This window comes from Acanthochromis polyacanthus, chromosome 2 (genome assembly GCF_021347895.1).
Source record: "Acanthochromis polyacanthus isolate Apoly-LR-REF ecotype Palm Island chromosome 2, KAUST_Apoly_ChrSc, whole genome shotgun sequence".
In the NCBI taxonomy this organism is placed as follows: Eukaryota; Metazoa; Chordata; class Actinopteri; family Pomacentridae; genus Acanthochromis; species Acanthochromis polyacanthus.
In genome coordinates this window covers 21,809,825-21,829,582 of record NC_067114.1, presented here as the reverse complement: position 1 = coordinate 21,829,582, position 19,758 = coordinate 21,809,825, and the positions used below count along the sequence as shown (strand labels likewise).

The window sequence follows — 19,758 nt, the reverse complement described above, 5'->3', positions numbered from 1 at the left end:
AAACTACCATTGCTAGTACTGTGACAAGAACTGGCAATAATGATAAAAATAACAATCATTATAATTAATACTATCACTATAATGAGAAGAAGAAGAAGAAGAAGAAGAAGAAGTGGGTGAAGAAAGAGAAGAATAGTGCGTAACAGTTGCTCTTACTTTTAAATTTCTCATTTACAACTTTCCTTTTTATGCCACAGCCATTTTAAGGGCTGAAAAACTTAAATCACTGATTTAAACCCATTCCGACCAGCCTATCTGCAATGTGTAGCTCTGTACCTGCGTCGCACCTGCGCAGTGCAACATCTAGGACGTGCCGAAGCTACTTCCGCCGCCAGCATACTCTCGCTTTGGGATTTGTAGTTCGTATCGTTCCGCTTTTCCCGTCTCCTTCAAGAGGCTCACTACAAAAACACATTTCACACACAAAACCTTGACGGTTGGGCTCTCTGTGAAACGAAACAAGCGGCTGCACTTACCTGTGCTCTTCCTTACACGAAAATAGCCCGAGATGCCGTTTATTTGTGTACTACAACATCCAACGTCGCCCCTAATGAAAGCGAGGCAGTGTAAACACAACTCCAGGAACATGAAAAGATCGGGTGACAGTGAGGGGGAGAAGAGAAGAAAGGTATTGATAGCGTTTTTCTCCGTTAGGTCTGGCAAATTTCTAAGCCCTGTCGCTCGTTGAATATCTAATGCTCCGTATGTGATGCTGCTGGCTGCATTTTGAAGGCTAGAGAGCCGCGAATGTCAGTGCATACCTCACCTTGCCTGTTTCCTTTATTGTGTTTTCCATTTTTCCCCCCAGTCTACCACAATGAAGAATTACAGTTACATTAAAAATGGTGTTTTATCACGTAGATACCCTGCTGATATGAAGCTGTAGCTCGCAGAATAACGTCTTGGCAACATCCCATGTCAAGTGGAAATGCGATGTGAATTACAGCAGGCAACATATTTGTGAGAAAATAACTATTTTATAGGTTAGCTGTTAACATTTCATTTTAAAAAAAATACACAAACGACAGCGTCGAAGCTTCAAATGGGGTGGTACTCTGGTGTAGAAGAATAAACAATGAATCAGTTGTTGTTTGTGTAGCACCAACGAAGCAGCTCAGTGCAACAGTGGAAACAAATGGTAAAGTTAGTGTGTAGTGTATCTGGGATTTGGCAAGCTGCCAGGCCAGCAGTCAACAGCTGCTTCAGGCTGTACTCCAGATACACTGGATAATAACTTGTGCTCTGACATACAGTGCAAATGATAGCTTATTATGTGAATGTTGTCGTTGCTGTTCTTAGATATTCCCCTCTGCTAATATTGCAGCTGATAAAGTGTAAGACTGACATGGTTTTCACCTGATGTGAGCAGAGATCGGCGTGTTTATAACCTGTAGAGCTGTGCTTTCTCCTTACCTGGGCTTAATCATTCATGGAGACACTGAAGAAAGAAAAGGAGACTGTACTGCTTAGCCCAAGGCATCCTGAGCTGTAGTCATCTCTCTTAGTGTCTGTCTGTCTGTCTGTCTGCCTGCCTCTCTGTCTGTTTCTCTTCTTATCTCCCGTCTTGGACGCCGTCTGCCATGGCACATGTGTTTGGATCATGTTAGACAGCAGTGAAACTATGTAGGACGTGGTTCCTCCTGTTTATGAAAGCAGCCATGGCGGCCAGATGAGCGGCTCAGAGAGAGAACTCATTCCAGCTGGCCCTCAGGCAGTCAGGCAGCACTGCACAGACCTAATGGCTTAGCTTCCCTTCTCTTTAGATAAATAAAAGGATGAGCAAGAGGAACTGTAATTGCAAAATGACTGTGTGATTGTAGAGCAGCCAAAGAAGGAGCTGCATGCAGTTTGGCCAGTTTTCATAATATCAGTGGTTGTATAATGATACAGTTATTATGTTAACTAATACCTTGGATATGATAGTTCTCTTACCCTGTGAGTGAGTGTGTTTGCAATGCTGCACAAAGTGAGCGATGCACTATGATGGCTGCACTGTCATTCTGAGTTATGGAATGCAAGCCCCAACAGATTAGTGCACAGTGAACACACACAGTCTTTTCGGTAAACCCCACCATAGCAAGTCAGAGTGTCATAGACAGGTGGGATGCCATAGTCTGTCTCACTGTATTTATGCTTAAGTAGAACGGAAGAGGGCATTTGGGAAATTAACCACACCCTAGTCACATGAGTTCACATTTATTTCAGTTTGGAATTTAAATAATTATACAATTTTAATTGCTCGGATGATCTAAGCAAAGAGGAACGTAATTATTTAGATGAGACTAAGTTGGACCAGACGAGAGATCCATCAGACATTATTCGACTCACTTTTCTTTGTTGTTTGTAATAGAAAAAATAAGGACTTTCTGTGAATTTATTCATTTCCCGAGGTTCTCAAGTAGCAACATTTTGAGATTGTTCTTGTCATAGTAACACTCAACTCCACTTGTCGCCTAAGGAATCTAAAACATTTCATTATGTTTTATCAGTTTTGTCATCACAGGATGAATTTCCACTCATGCCTTGGCAAGTGTGAAAGCAGCACTGACCCTGTCCCCTAACCCGATGTTCTAATGCTGTCTTTGATGCAAGCACGCCATTTGGGGAGTGATGACAAGTATAAAGTGCTGTGTCGAAACAGGAAGTGTGTGTGTGAGCGGCAGGCTAAGTAATGATCACACAGGGTCACCAGATGTTGTGAGGGCCTGAGCTCAGCCCAGCCCATTGCTTGGATCAGCCTCATTGGTTTGCTCTGGTAGTGGCACCTAGTGCAAGCTGTTTAGGGTATTTAATTTCTAAACACTCATTAAAATGGTTTGTGTTTCCCTTGGCGATTCTGTTAAATTAACAACTAGCGAGGTAAAAGCTGATTATGTGGCCACACATCCAGACATGGTTAATCAATTCTCCCCCACAAAATGTTAGCTGGCGAATTAGTGTAAAGGAAACGATTTATGGCAACTAATGCCGACGTCCTGTCATGTCAAGCCTGGTGTTTTAGCAAGAGGGGGGTGTCAGATTCAGCACATTCAGCAGCTTTGCGCCCTGCCGGCCATCTTTTTCTCCCTCTAAACCCAAGCTACATGCTGCTTGCTCTATTAATGAGCCAATAATGGAGAAATAGTGTTTGGTGCTGACATAAAACATGGGTATGGATACCTAAGGCAGGGTAGCACATAGGCTCCAACAGAGCTAGATTTACACCTAGACTCAGTGTAGAATGGTAGAAAGGGGAACGCTCGGCATGGGGGCTCTCACAGCTTCATCAGACCCCCGCCGGTCAGCCTGTGGAAAAGCCAGGGCTCAGAAAAATACGGCTGTGGCAGATAATGATACCATTACACTAATGGAGCTGGCAAATGAAGGAGAACCCAGATGCCCTGCTTTATTACCAGAGGGGGTCATTTCCTCGCTGCATTCCTAATGGCCTGAGCACACAGTATTGATCAGGCTATCATGCTGCTAATCCTCTACAGAATTACTTATCGCTGGCTAGGTGTCGATCCACCGCACGCCCTGCGCTGGCCTTGCCGCTGGGCGGCTGCTGCGTGTCCAGCAGGGACTCACTGGGCCGTTCACCCAATCATGATTTAGGGCCAAGCAGGGATGGCGTCTGGGAGGTCTTCAACGGTGGGCTGGTTAGTTGAATGTGTAAAAAAAAGGAGGCAAATGAACCTAACAGCTTTCATTTAATTAAGGAGCAGGCAATGATGTGGTTCCTCCGTCTTTATGGCCCCACTGGCCACTGTGGAGCTGGGGAAGCTGTGAGGTCGGGTGTTGTTCTCAGTAATTGTGTTGCGTTGTAAATAAGAACAGGCAGCTCGTCTGCCATCAACTGCAGCAGTAGGATGCATTGGCCTGGTTTGAGTACAAAATGTTGAATGCATTTAAACTTTTTTTGACAACTCCTTATGCAGATTTATTTCTTTAAGCCCAGGAATTTCACAGTTCCGGTTCTGATCACTACAGAAAACTGAAAAAGATTTTCTAAATTATTCACAGATGCATTATTTGAGCATGACAGAGAATGGTTTGGCCTGGGCCCATCATCATTACAAATGGATAGGAGGGTCAGGGCTACTTGCCGAGGGCTTGTGACCTGTCATATCCTTGTTCGTTTTACTGGGCCCCAGTGTGCATTAGCATCCTCAGGCCAATGTAAGTGTGGCATCCTAGCATCGGCCGACCGTGCCTGTAACCCTTGGCCTTGGCTAATCAAAGAGTTTACCTTAAGGGGGGCATTTAGCACTGTTCGTTAGCACTACTTCAGTAACCATATAGATGTATTTATATATTTCCATCAGGAACAACCTGTCGTAGCTAGGGAAACGAGCTATTGATCCAGATATTTAGTCATTTCTTTCTGCGTGCACCATCAATATTGTGCAAACATCTGTCCAGACGTCCATGTGAGAGTTGACCTCAGCCCCAGCCTCCATTTTTTGCTCCCATTGGAGCTCAGTGATATACTATTCTGAAAAGTAAATCAATGAATGAATATGAAGTTTTGGTGTGTAATATAGCGCAGGCCCAAGGCCCCAGGTCTTTCATTGATCTGCTGCGTGAGTGTTGGAGGGGGCTGATTAGTCTGCTGCTGAGCTTTTCTTCTACATGTCTTTACCTCGTCTTGCCTATTTGATCTTTGCTCATATGCTTGGACTGAGATGTTTACACATCAGTTTGGTGAGTCAAACCTTCTTGAAAAGAATTCAGCCAACACACTAAAACTGTTGCAACGATGCAGCAACTTTGGATGTGTAAATTCAACTCATCAGATATTAGATACAGTTCATGTCCTGGAACCTCTATTATTTATTTTTTCTTATTTAATAGTTTATAGTTTAGGAGAGTCTTTGATTTGAATTAGATTATAGTTTTAGTGGGGTGGATGATAGGCTCCAGTGTTGTAGTCGTGACTGGATTACCACATACTATACATGTATGTTTCCATCCATCCATTATCTATATGCCACTTAATCCTCATTGGTCGTGGGGTTGGAATGGTGGAGGTGCATTCAGTCCCGTCTCAGAGTGAAGGAAAGAGACACTCTGGACAGGTCGTCATATAGTCGTCACATAGAGGCAAACGAGCACTCTCACATTCACACTTATGGACAATTTAGAATTCCTAATTAACCTCACAATGTTTTGGACTGTGGGAGACAGCCGGAGTATCCTGAGAAAAACCACGCGTGCACAGGGAGAAAATGCAAACTCCATGCAGAAAGATCCCAGGCCCGGGCCAGAATGTGAACCGGAGAGCTTCTAGCTGCAAGGCAGCAGTGCTAACCACCAGTCCACAGTGCAGCCCATATGTAGTGCAGTTATTAATTCCATTGTGTATATTCATACATCCCGTGAATGGTTAAGTGTAAGTGAGAGTTTCCTAAAAATTATCTACCAAGCTGCTATTTATTGTGCATGATGTGGCTGTCTGTAGATTATGTACTGTCTCGACATGCGTGAGAAATTTTGCACATTGTTCCTTTATCACATTTTAAATAACGATCTGTGCTAAATAGATGACATTTTAAAGGTGCATGATGCCTACATTTGGTTTGCACCGAGAAGGATGTCGGCCTTTACATCTCTGCCTACATTTTCTCAAGGAACACAGTTATGATGGCTTGCTGTGTGTAGCTGTGATCTTACTAAACATTTAAATGTAACTGTGATGTAACAAATTCAGTTTAGTGTAACTTAAGGATTGGATGTCATAGTTGCTGTTACCGTATATTGCATCAAACAAGACAAGATGAGATACAGAGCAGTATAAATCATGTTTTACCCCCATACAGTCATGCTGATTTAGATTTCTTTTGGATAATGCAGGTAGCCTTAATGTTACCACTTTAGGTAACAACACTTTGCTTGCTATGCTATGTTTGGCTTATCACCTAGAGGGGTTTCTCTTATGGAAGCAGTCACTACGATTGTCCAAAGAGCCCTTGACAGCTCATGTGTCTGACAGCCCCTACCAAGCACCTCATATTAGTGTTGAGGCATTAGCCACAGATGTCAACGTATTCGCAAACAAGGCCGCAACGTGGATCATGCAAACCGGGCGACCAGATCAGCCGTCAGATTCAATGAGATTACATCGAGTGTGACCTGCCCAAGCAGGGTTCATCTGTCATGCATGTGTCCCGTCACAAGAGAGACATAGAATAATCAGTTCAATCAATAGATGGTGGTGGCTCATTGGACTGGTGCTGAATAAACATGGGAATGACCCTCTCACCTCATACACAGAGGCTAGAGCCTCCTGGGGGTTCATTAGCCACTCAAGGCTATGATCCAAGCGAGCTGTTATTTTCCATTTCTGTTTGTTTGTCATTCTGGTGGTGATGTGTGTGCGTCTGTGGTAAAGTGCACTGTAGGTTGGGTTTTGTGTAGGTGGTATGTCTGTATGCGCATTCCCTTTCAGTAAACAGGACATTTATGTGTGCTGATGCTGCTGTTGTTATAAATGCTAAGATAAAAAAGTGATAAAAACCTTAAACAAGCAGACTTATTCAGTCTTGGCCTCCAAACAAACGATGTCAGTAATAATCAATGCTACCCAGAACACATCCTAGCCGCTGTGGTTGCTGCTAATTTTAGCATGCGCCAATAAAACCGATTTCACCATGTAAAGCCACCTGCAAAGGACAGAGCAGTTTTTGTGCTGTTTATTTGTGAATTTATTTTCCCTTTGTAATGACTCACCTTTCCAATAAAGTATAAGTGCCTACTGCTACGGTGTTGCACCACATCTGGTTTCAATGGAAAGTCCAAAACCCTTCATTCACAAAAGCTGCAGGAGACCAGGTTCACGAGGCGCTGTAAATAGTAACTGTTAATTTGTACATCATAAGTTCTTTTCCATAAACGTGAGCAATGAAAGTGTGTTAAAATACCTGGCATTTGGCTCTTTGTTTTGTAGAGGCTCAATATAGAAAGGGGTTCCTTTAGCCCAAGCCAGATTTTAGCATTGCTATTAGCTTAGCCAGCTGGGAATGCACTTGGACTCCACTATGAACCACCATTAACAAAATACCTCAGGTGTTTTATACTTGTAAAACAAACATAATGTGCTGTTGTTTATTACTGTGTTACTTCATGGGAAGAGTATGATAGTACTAATATCAGGTGGAAGGCTTCTGTTTAAAACTTGGGAAAAGCAAAAAAACCCCATAAAAAAGCAACTCATCCCTGTCTTTCTTAACCTATCAAATGGAATGCAGAAACACTGAAACAGTTTTGAAAAGTGATTTTGGGTTCGTGTGGCGTGCTTTGGGTAACCGCTTCCACCTGAGGACGTTTACCACATCAACTTCAAGTCTGGAGCAGGCGTCGTGGTTATCCCGGATTCGCTTTCATGGAGCTTTTTGTATTGCTCGTTCCAGCATTTACTCTGCATCAAGTCTTTGAGAAGTGTCTGCTCACTTCAGGTGGTCTGTTCATGTCTCAGTGATTCCTTCTCTGAACCCCCGTGTGTTTTTTCTTCATCAGTCTAACTTTTCCTTGCATATGCGAAGAAGCCAACGACAGCTTGACTGGCATGCTGTCAGACAGGCGATGCCTTTCCAACGGTGGAGCATCAGCCCTTTCCTTAGAGCTTGTATGTGTGAGTGTGTGTGCAGGGAAAAAAAAAGAAAGAAGAAGTGGGGGTATTGTCAGGACGTGACCGGCACACTTTGCATGTTCTCCTCGAGACAGGTGCTCCTGGGCGAGCACTGGTGCATGACAGTTGCCTTTCATCGCTGTCTTCTCTACACTTAACCCCTGACCAGCGCCCCCTCCCTCCTCCAGCTTCCTCATCCTCTCCTCCTCTCTCCTCCCTCCCTCTCTTCCTCCACGTCTGACCTCTTCTCACGGCGCTTCCCTCGGCCGTCCTGAGTGATGGACTGCGAAGGCTAGTAGGCGGCTCGCGCTTCGTATGAGGTGGTGGTGTGGTGCGGCAGGCTTGTCACAAGCCTAACACTGTCAGGCCTCGGAAATCCAGCTGTCCAGACCGAACTACGCAAACACACACTCATTTCCACACACGCTGCAACTTTTTGTTCAGCAGTCCGTAATTCCATCCACCGGTGCTGTCAAGCACTTGATCAAACGTGCATAAAGAAAGGAGCCCCTTGGCTGAGTCCCATCCTCTCTCTTCCTATCATAATGTAGGCAGATTTTCCCTCCTCTGCCTGTTTCTTCAGCTCTGTTTATTCAGATGAGCCTGACTGGGGGGCAGCGGGTCACATCCACTTGCCTGGCTAAAACGGTCCTGAATTGAGGGTTGTCTCCAGTGAGATCGAGAGGGAAAAAAACACGAGGAGGGGTAAGGAAGGGCTGCCGAGCGGTCATGTCAGGGCTGTTTTCGGGGCTGTTTGTGTGTGTGTGTGTGTGTGTGTGTGCGTGTGCCATGGCAGGGGTAGGGGTTAGGGAGTTTGAGGGTTCAGTTGTCAACCCCTGTGTCATGCTTGCCCTGGCCCTGTTATGTAGAGGGCATCCACTGTCATTTGTTTCAGGACTGTCTGAAGTGGAGTGAGCCACAGAAGCATAAAAAGTAGTCAGCACATTGTGAGCTCTCAGGTGCCTTCACGCACAGCACAGTCATTTAAAGGTACAAATTCATACACTGCAGGAATTAATCCCTTATTAGTTTGACGCCCCAGAGTTTGTGTCTTACCTGGTTTGGTTTGGAGAGATTTGTTTCAGGGCTGGCCTTTGTACTTCCATCATTGCTGTGTTTATTCAAGATGGAGCCTGATTTCGATGTTTTCTATAGCACGTAGTTAGTATTATGTTGTTTTCTGCTCTGTTCTTTGAGCTTTATTGTGTTAAGTGAAGTAGGTGGATTAGTCATTCTGGAAGTAAACTTTGGGGAAGACATACACTAGGTAATCTTTTAGTTCTCATGCAGTCATGTACTTCCAAGTTTTTTGAAGTTTATCCTAGCGTGTGTATGTGTGTGCTCGTGTATCTGTATTTGTCGTTGTAGGTGTATGTGCGTGTTTCATCTGACATGCATCTCCCACATTCTCTCCACTATGGAAAAAAAAAGTAAATGGTTAAGACTCCTTAAACTTGTTGTTGGAGTGTCAGCGAAGACATGAGCGCTGCGCACGCCGTGAGCTTAATCCAACAACAGCCCGTCTGCCATACCGCACACCCCGCTATCTGTGAGCGAGTGGACCCCTTCCTCGCAGCCATTGTCATATATAGGGGGCATTGTCAAATATGAGATGGACTCATGTAAATGCGGTGACAAGCTAGTGTCTCGGCTGACTGACAGCACAGAGGGATTGGGCTAATCTGAGTGACTGATTTGAGGCGCGCGGCGGCTCGGCTGTCCCCATAACTCCTGAGAAATAGACAGCTTCAGCAGAGTTATCTGTGTTTGTAAGTCCTTCTGCTGCGCTGGGATGACAATAGGGATTAGTGCCAAGGTTCTTTAAACTGTTTTTTTTTTTTTTTTTATTTTTGGGCGGGGGGAAAGGGGGACTCTTATCGGTGTCTCGGCAGGATGCTGCCGCAGCCAGTTTTCCTTGACTGTCAATTAAAGAGGGGATCATTAACTTCAAGGGTATAAATGTTCTAACACTGGTATTACGTTGGGAAGCTAAGTCGCTGACAGATGTTCCAACTTTAATTCTCCACTTGTTTTTTTGTCCTTTAATTAATTTATGTATCACTATTCGGGTTTTAAATATTTTTTCCCCCTGTCTGCTCTTTGTTAGCCTGTAATCTCAGTTACCATGGTAGTCGCAAAGACGATTGGGCCTTGTCACTCGCCTGTGTTTCTTATGAGGTTCAATCGGCTAATGTATTCAATATCATCCAAACTGAAAGGTAAACAGTATCTAATGGCACATGTGTTCCTGCACTGCCTCAGTGCAGCCTGGAGGCGCTGGGCGGGAGGAGAACAGCACGTCTGCCTCGAGTTCTTCAGGCTTTTCACCAAGACCCAACTATTTAGAATGGTGCTTGATAAAAACAAAACGAGCGCAGCTTGTATCTCTGTACATGTGTGGTTCTTTGGGAGGTAAACAAAAGTAGCATACTACTTTGGGGTTTTCTCTTCGGAAGCTTTGTTGGCGGTTGTGAAGCATGAGCGTGACAGCTGTGGTTGAGATTTTCAGGCACAGAGCTGCGGCGGGATGCAGTAAGGTGTATGCTGGAGGTAGCCACATGGAGAAAGAAAGAAAGCGAGAGGAGGGGAGACGTTAAGGGAAGTGGGAGAGAGATAGGCGACAGAGACTGCTAATGGGCAAACTCTCTTCATCCACCGCCACTGCCATCATCACCACCTCCCTGTTCTTTTATGACAGCTCTTTTCCTTTGTTCTCCCCGTCGGCCCACTCTCTGCTGGGGATTCGTGACAAGTTTTCGCGGGCTGATCAAACGCCGCGGTGACACCTGATTAGGATATAGCGCATGTTTACAGTCGTGCATGGTGAGGACCCCCCCTTCTCAGACAACAAGGGAGACTTCACCTTGACTAATTAAATTTGCACCTGCAATGCCAGCTGTGACAGCCACTGGAGGGCTGCATTTATTTATGTCACTCCATACATACTTCCTGTGACGTTTATGGAGGCTGAGTTTGCACTAGCTCATCTGTTTACTCTCGGTGTGGGTTTCTCCAATAGCAATCTTTATTGTGTTTCTATCTGCTGTGATGTTGGGAGGTGGATTAGTTCTCCACCACGAAGACGGGTGATCGTACCTGCGGTTGTGGTGGAGCCACTGCTGAATAGCATTGGGGGCTGCGATGTATGAGCACACAAAATCCCAATGCGTCCGAAGGTGTGAATTCCTGTGTGTAATATTATGACTTTTAAAATTAATTTTGACTTATTACAACAAATTGTTGCTTGTGCATTTTGTCAACATAATTTTAATACTTCACATAATTTTCAGATTAAAAGTCGACGGATCTATTTTATTTTTCCAGAGTTGATCCTGATTTTGGTTATTAGAAATCAACTAGACTCATAACCAGTATTTGTGCTACATGCATTCACAGTGAAAATGAAGATCCTGGTATCAAAATATCAAATAACACCAACTCCAACACAAAACCTTGTTGAAATGCCGTATATGTATGTTAAATTAAAAGAGAATTTAAACCAACATTTATTGTTTAATGTTAATAGGCTAGAACCAAAGCAGCGCAATTTTAAATATATTTATTTCATCAGAAAACTTGAAAAATGTTCAGATAATTGGAAAGACTGACAGTTGATTGACCCCGATGTCAGATGTTTCTTTCAGCTTTTCCTTGAGTGTTGCTCTCTTCTAAAATGATTTAGTTAAATGCAAGCTTCACAAAGGTAGGGTAGCAGGTGTCACAACAGATTTATGCTATTTAGATGAAATATGGAAACACTTCAAGGAGTGTTTAGCAGTTGGCAGCAGAAAGTCGAGTTTTATTAAAGTCAGTCCTGTGTGCTAATTAAAACAAATTCCGTTGTCTGTTATCTCTTGAGAGCTTATTTTGCGAAAGGGTTTGCACCTCTTGTTAAAATAACGTGACTCGTGTGATCCCTGCTCAACATGTGTGGTTTAATCATGCATTAATGTGCATACATACTGTACGTGTCCTTGTGCATGATCTGCGTGTGTGTGTGTGTGTGTGTGTGTGTGTGTGTGTGTGTGTGTGTGTGTGTGTGTGTGTGTGTGTGTGTGTGTGTGTGTGTGTGTGTATCTATCTAAATCAGTGTTGAGAGTGTAAAAGGCCACAGCTGAAGTGAGCAGGACATCAGTCACCCAGCAGCAGGAGACAGGGCCTGGTAATTTGTGGCTCTGCCCCCACTCTCTCTCTCTCTTCACTCCCTTCCTCTTGCTGTCTTGATCTCTCTCTTCCCAAACACTCCCCCACCACCCCACCCTGCCTCCCCAGCCTCAAATTGACCAGGCTCGACTGCTGGTCATGCTGTATTACATGGGTTAGATGAAGTAATTATTTCTAGGCCACTGACTACAAGCAAGATTAATAGTTTTTGAAACGGCCATAATGGAGGGCTGACCTGCCGTGACATAAGCATTATTTCAAGCTCACCTCCACTCTCATCCCTCTCACCTCTGGGCACCAGCAGAGTGTGATTTATACCTGGGGTAATGAGGGGAGGGGACCTAGGAGCTCAGGGCCACCGGCCTACCAGTGCAGTGTTACAGGCCCGCTCCCCCAACTGTACAGACAGTAGGGTCACCTGAGGAAGGCCGGTACAGTGTTTTGCAAGTGAAAAGATGTAGTTGAAATATACTTACACGATATGTATACAGTTAACTTCATCTTGAGATTTTACTTGAGAGGTTGAAAGGGTCTGGTGCTGCAGAGATGTCCTGGAAAAAACAAATAATTTCTCATTTAGATTGAATCCGTCTGCGCTTTGTTACTTCATTTGTGCACCCCGCAACCCTTTATGATCTGGAGCCTGAAAGATCAGAGGAGGTGGAGAGTTGTCACTAGGTGGCACTTGGACATCATGCTATCAGATGCTGTGTCTCCCTTCCCTCCACCACCCTCTTCTTCCTCCCTCTTTCTTGCCTCCCTCACATCCTCCCTCCCCTCTGTGCTAAGTACACCTCAGATGTCAGGGTGTTTTATTTTTATTGGATGAGGGCAGTGTGTAATGCATTCACCTCCGTTCCAGCCAGCTGTTAAATGCCCGGAACATGGTCTGGCCAGGCTCCGCCCCGTTAACCCTCTGATTGGCTGTAATAATTAGCAGAAGTGAACAGTAACTATGGCGCCTAGCGAGGGTTTGGGACAGCTTGCGACTTCTTGATACAAACGTGACAGGGCTTCAGTGACTTGGGTCTGGCCCAACCTGCCCACATCCCTCCTCACTCAGGTGCATGTGTGTGTTTTCAGCTTTAATATTAACCCTTTACTTAAACACATGCATGCGGTGTGGCATCAGCAATTACATTTTCAAATGGCTGGGTTTGTAAACCTTCAGGATGTTAATCTGTCACCATTCAGGCTACTGGGAAGAGTGAAAAGAGGATTAAGCTATTCAATTCCTGGTAGAATATTTTCCTTTGTTCAGAATGAGTGAAAGAAAATAAATAAAGAAATGAGGTGGCTTCTCAAGCAAGACAAGTGCCGTCTGCTATACTTCAGGATTTGGATAATGCCATTATAGCAAACTTATCTGCCTCAGGATTCCAGGACGACAGATTGAGTGTCGTGTAAACAGCCGCAAATTATATTCAGTCCATAATTCAATATTAATCTTAGGTCACATCATAATGCCAGTTTATCTGGGTCAAAGACTACATGAGATAGAGTTAAACCTGTCCTGGATGTTTAGTGCACATCTGTTTTGAGCTGTATATTTTTCTAGTGGCTGAGGTGATTGTCAGGATTTAAACTCATGCCACTGCTCAAGCTTGTTAATAACACCCTATGCTAAAATCCATTTGAACAAATAGGTCAACAGATAGATCAAGAGGTTCCCCGTAATTAAAACACGATACAGTTATTGCTGAAAAGCTGCTGGATAGGCAACCTTTGGCCCATCCTTGGAAAATTTGAAACAGACTGGATGCTTTCTATTTTTGATGCGTTGTATGATCTGTGTGATGTGTTGTGTGATTTATTTCTCCTCTAAACTGGCTCATTTTATGTCTGGTGTGATTGTGACATACATCTGAGCTGATGGTGAAATATTCTTGAAGTGTTTTGTCAAGCAGCATGCTGTATCAAATCTTATGTTTAGCATAAGGTTATAATATACCACACGATAATTGTCATAGCTGTCAGCCAATCAGACGCCGTACCCCTGTCTTAGCCCCTCGTTTACCCTTGACTCCCAGCCTCGCGGGTCGCATTGCACATCATCTTTATCCCAGATGAAGTACCAGACTCGGTAGTGTCAGAAGATGATCTAATATGGAGCCTAAAGGACGCAGAGCTTGGAAATCATCGTCATTTGAAGAGGTTGCTTGTCACAGGATGGGCTTGATCAGCCCGTGCTGCGGTACACAGAGCTGGGTCTTTGCACTGTCTAACAGTGGTACTGGATTAGACACACAAGCCACTTCTACTGTGATCAGTCACTCACACACGGAGACACGCGGCAGGACTGAAATCCTCCTTGCACACATCATCCACATCATGTACAGGCTTCATCGTCAAGCCTACTGTATGGAAATGAGGAACACTGCTGTTGACAATCATAGTAAATGCTAGGGATTCTTTTTTTGAAGCCAATTTTGTGGCCTTATTCTATAACTAACAGTGTATAGCTGCAGGAAAACGGGTGAGTGAGATATAGTACCAAGGCATGTTGGTCTATAGAGCTCCCGCATCGTACTGATCTGTGACATGTTGAGACAATGGCAATGTGTGTGAAGAGTCTGGCTCTACACCCCTCAGACACTGTGTATCGCTAAGTGCTATTGAATTGTTTACTGTCACAAATCACAAACCTTTCAATGACCAGGTGCGACCACTGTGCACCCACTCATCCGTCCATCCAGCTGCTCCGCCCTGAGCGATGCATTGGTCCGCCGGGCTCTGAGGAGCGTAGCGCCAGCCTCCAGAGCAGGGGATTTTAAACGCTCCACCTGATTATCGATCTCTTCTGCCTCGCTGAGCCAGCCGAGATCAAGCTGCAGAGAAACAGACAGAGAGAAAGGAGGCGAGATGCAGAGGGGAAGGGCAATCCGGTGGCTTCGGTCCTCTGGTCCTCAGGTCTGTCCTTGACACTGCCTGTGGGACAGGCCTGGAGGATGCCTCTTCTCCTTGCTGCAAGTCCTGCATCCAGCCCCTAAAGCTAGCTGGCCCTCCCCACGGGCCAAGCTGCACTTTGCACAGCCATATTGATTTTTTTGGAGGGGCAGGAAAAGTGTGGCTGGATGGCGAGAGCAAAAGAGGGAGGGAGGGGGAAATGGGGAAATCGAGAGAGCTTTCTAAAGCACTGACTTCTCCTTGACTGCACCTCGAGACGCGACAGCCCTGTTAGAACAACTCAGTGGCCCTGGTGCCCCACTGAAAACTGCTAATCACAGTCTTTCAATCAACCCTCTCCTTCCTCTCCTCTCTCTCTCTCCTCCCTCCATCCCTCTCCCGTCCTCATTTTCTCGCTCTTTCCCCTGACTTTCCCCTGACTGAACTGGACCCAGCCTGAATACCAAGGGACTGTGTCTGCATTAAAACCGGCCGTTCCACATGGAAAACAGCTGACCTCATGAAAGCATGTTGTAATTTGAAGGTGAAAACTAAAAAGCTTTTCTCGATCGACATAATCTTAATGGAAACATTATGGCCCGGCTGCAAACTAACAATTAAGGCAAAATGGCAAACGGCCCTTCCGTATCAGTGATGCAAGCCAAGAGTTCATAGACATGGGACGGTGCCTCTCGTGACAGAAAGGCTACAAGTTTGAATCCTGGAGAGGGTGTAAAACCCAAGATACCCTTGAACAAGACTTTTCACCTTGAGTTACTCCAGTGGAAGAAACAGAGAAACTTTTATTGTCGACCAGAAATCTGCAGATGTACAGAGCAGCTGTGGAATTGTGCAAGTGTGAAGCAGCTAGTATGTTTCTGATAAAGAGCATGCTCAGTCAGTCTCCTGGATAAATAAAAAGGTTATGTAAGGCATGCATCGACAGATCTTTTAAATCCCCCTCCTCTCTTTCTTTTCTTTTCCTCTCTTCTCCTTTCCAGATTTGACACTTGCTAAAGGTCACAGAAACATCTTTTTCCCCCCTTTGAGGTGTAGATAAGTGTGAAATAGATGTTGACACCACAGACACATTGAAAAGCACTTAAACAGAGTGGCCATGTGCCAACCTGTCTGAGTCTGGCTTTGTGCATTTGTAAATACTTTTGAATGATTGATCTGGAAACCTGGGTCTTTCTGTAAGCCTGTCAGGTGCAGTGAAAGAGATGGAGAGTGGGAGAGTTCAAAAAACAGATGAGGTCTGATACTCCCCCCCCCCTTTTCTCTCTGACACACATGCACACACACTCTCCACCTGACAGAATTACATGTACCGTGGGATAACTGGAAGAGGAGTTTTAAGTAAGTGTGCGTGTGAGAAAGTGGACACATGGCTCACAAAGAGAGAAAAGGAAGGAGCTTTTGATGTGGAATTGCTACACCGGATGTGTGTTAGCGTACCTCATCTCGCACGTGTGGCATTTGTCAAATGTGACTGAGCACCGATATAGGCGGTCACATTGTGCGTGTGTGTGTGCGTGCATCTAATTAATGACTGGCAGCGGTCCCCCACAGCTCCGGTAATGTGCTTAGATCAGTGTTATAAACAGGGCGTGAAAGGTCTGCCCAGCGCCAGCCTTTTTAAATGACTGGCCTCTTGTTCAGGTAGATGGATGGAAATGTTCTAATATTAATGATCACGTCCCCCGCCGACCTGTCGCGAGGTGAAATGAACAACGCGGCCTTCAGCCTCCAACAACAATTAACGGGTGAGAGCCGGCCTGTCTGCCATTTTTCATCACTTACCCCACCTGTGCACCCCCACCGAACACATGCTCAACATGACTGTCGATATATACACAGCGTTCACTGATTTGAAAAAATATGCAGTGGTTAATGGCGTACCGTTTGTCCTCAGTTATTTCTGGTCACATTTTTTTTCTTTTTCTTTAAACAAAAATAGATTTCGAGGATTCAAAATGAGCCAAAGCTTTTACAGCATCTGCACTGTGTTTGTAACCACTGACATAAACATCTGGTTATTTGTGTTTGCAAAACTGAATAGATGTCCTTGCTTAAAACACGATCTGACAATGTGGACTCCATTCGTAAGCTGAATACAATCTGTAAATCTATCTTGGGATAGTACAGATTATCCCAAATTTACATATTAACAAGAAGGTAGCTGAAGGCCGGATTTTTCTGTATTTTTGGCAGCACCCCCCTGACTGACTTCTGCCCCTCACAGCTCAATTCATATTCATAGGTCGGGTCTTGAGCAGCAATATGAAGACAAGGGGTTACACATTACAGAACTGCCGTGGTCTGAGGTCAGCTCCCACACATTCCAGTTAACTATTTACCAGTCTGCCCAGTTAGCCATCACATTGTGCCACCAAATGTCTAGCTGCTATTCTTAAAATAAATGACTGCCACAAGTTGCTGTAAACAAAATGTCAGAAGTGAGAAATGGTTAATCTTTTGCCCCGAATGTTTTTTTTAGTGTGGCATGCATGAAATGAAGCAGCGTAATCTGTGAAAACACATTGTTTCTGACGTTGAACAGTCACTACTTCTGGAGCTGTTGTTTTTCAGTTTGTCCATTAAGCAACAAGGGACATATTTTTAGATGCAGTGTTGCAAAAAACAGATCTTAAAAGTGGTAAATTGAAAGAAGAAACTGCAACAAGAAGCGCTGTGGATGCTCTTTGTGCCTGTGTGGCCATGTAGATGTATGTAAATCACCTCGAAATGTGTTATTTGTCAATGACCTGCTTGTGTGTGATGGCACTTTGGTGATGTGTTATTTTATCAAAGCTCTAGTCAGTATCATATCCTGAAGATGAGGTAGACCTCGACCTATTTAGACCGTTGTGGAACAAATGTCACTACTATTAGCTGAAGGCCCCTGGATTTTTCATTGAAGTGTTATCCGAGGTTGTTATGTGTGTTTTTCCCTTCATTTTTGTCACTTCAAAGCTGACTTTGCAGACTTTCTATGCATCACACATGCAAACGCTAATGTTCTGGTGCAGTGGGCACACCCTGCCCTTCTCTACACCCTGTGTCGCTTCACACAAGCTCCCTACATTCTTCAATCCGGTGCCAAATGGACCGGGGCGGAAGCACCTTTGATGTACACGGGTAGCCTGTCTGTTTGAATCTGACGTTTTACAGCCGACTTGTCAAAACTGTTGATTCACCAATACTTTTGCAGAAAGGGGCCAATTCTGAAATGGGTGTCTGACAAGTACCAAGGACTTGCTGTTTAAACACAGCGCTCTATTACACAGCTATATCTCATCACGTCATCCATGGAGCTGAAGCAGGATGGAGATCCAAGGTCTTCCATGTGTTTGCAGGCCAAAACCCTTGCATCGATGAAGGTGCTGCCCTCATTTGGTTGGAGGTCTCAGAGAACATATGGTATGCCTCTTGCCTCACACAGTAATAAAGAGTACATGAGGCAAAAAACGGCCCAAAAGAAGCCAAAAATAATTTCTGTCTTGCCAAGGATGACTAATCAGAAAGTGTGCACCAGAAAACACAAGAACTTCTTCTACGTACGTGACACTTTCTGACACAGCTTAGTAAACACTGACGCTTCTGTCTGCAGTTTATGATGCATCAGCCAAATCTAGACAAGTTCACTGGAACTCGTGCGTCCTCCATCAGCAGTCGTAGCACATCCAGTACATTCCAGTGGACCCTCTGGGGCAGACACAAGTCAGACTGGAGGTGTTTTTATCCCCGCAGCAGTAGAGTTATCTGGCTATTTTGAGCTATTGATGCTAAGCGCTGGACATTAATCTACTCTGTGAAGATTGCTTTGAAGTAAGTGTCCGTTGAAGTGTCACAGATGGGAAATAAATTAAATTAATAAATATATGGTACACAGTTTGATATCTCGTATAGGCCAAGATCAAAGCAAACCAATTGAGTTCTATTCTACCTAATATGTTTTTCTGTGATAAACAGTCCGGCTGAAGGAATAATCCCATCAAGGAAGAGAGAGATTAAAAAAGAAAAAAAAAGCATCAGATATATCACTCAGCACAGACGGCTGGTACGGCTACCATGAAGCATCCGCGTTATTATGGAATTGGTAATCTCGTTTCTTGGGTCTGAGTGAAAACGCAGACCTTTTTTTTTTTTTTTTTTTTTGCGCCTCGTGATTTTCCTTCTGGAATCAGGTGCAGACACAGAGACAGGAAGACAGACACAGCGGTTCTCTGATACTGCGAGAGTCCATCTGCTTCAGAGGGCTCTGGTAACTTCTTGTCTTTCGTTTTTTCTGTGGAATTTCTGAGTAGCTTGATGTATTTGACACGTGTGTGACAGCCCTGGTTGTGTGCGATTGGGGTTGAGGCATCATGCTCGCTACCCCAGCTGCGCGTTTTTCCAGCAAGGGCATGGTTGTGTGTGTGTATGGGAGCCACTTTTGTGTACACTGTACAGCTTTGTGCGCTTTGAATAAAGCAGACTGTAATGCTATTACTTATGTGCACACATATAAAATAGATGGATGCCAAAATATGGATCCGTACAGGCTCACAGCAGCACACAGAGATACACACAGATGCGTACACATACAACACTAGCCCAGAGCCTCACCTTGATATCTTCAGCTTCTGTCATGAGTTAGATTTTGACACCAGTGAATGTGTGTCAGGTTGTCAATTTCTCCCAACAGCCTTTGAATGCAGTCTGGCCATGAATAGTGCATGTTGTTTTGTTTTTTAGATTCCAACTGTCTGCAAGTCTGTTTTTGTTTGTTCCAGAATAACTTGGAAGGCCTGTACACTCATACGCATCCTTTAAGAAAACTTTCAGCAGGTGTTGTGTTGTTTAGCCTAAGGTAAAGATTCAGCCCTGAAGGTAAATTCGCCAAACTGCCTCAGATCAGATGCCCTCCCATTTCTTCCACCTCCGTTATTGGGATCTGTTTTCCTCCCTTCTGTCTTTAATGCACACACTTTCACCGCTTGTCTTTTTTTTTGATCCACCCCGCCTTTTCAAGTCAGGACACACATCTTTTCATACCTGTACGCTAATGTTATGAACAGGACGTTTTATTTCACCCTAAAAGTCAGGGCATATTTTGA

The 19,758-nt window shown here is 44.5% G+C and overlaps 1 protein-coding gene across 1 annotated transcript in view; it reads left to right on the top strand.

Moving 5' to 3' along the window:
- The first annotated feature begins 484 nt into the window (after positions 1 to 484).
- fto (FTO alpha-ketoglutarate dependent dioxygenase) overlaps positions 485 to 19,758 on the top strand; it is a 120,169-nt gene continuing 100,895 nt past the window's right edge. Inside the window, exon 1 of the mRNA XM_022194983.2 lies at positions 485 to 628. Coding sequence (XP_022050675.2) covers positions 509 to 628 — 120 coding nt within the window. The 5' untranslated portion in view covers positions 485 to 508. The remainder of the gene's footprint in view (positions 629 to 19,758) is intronic.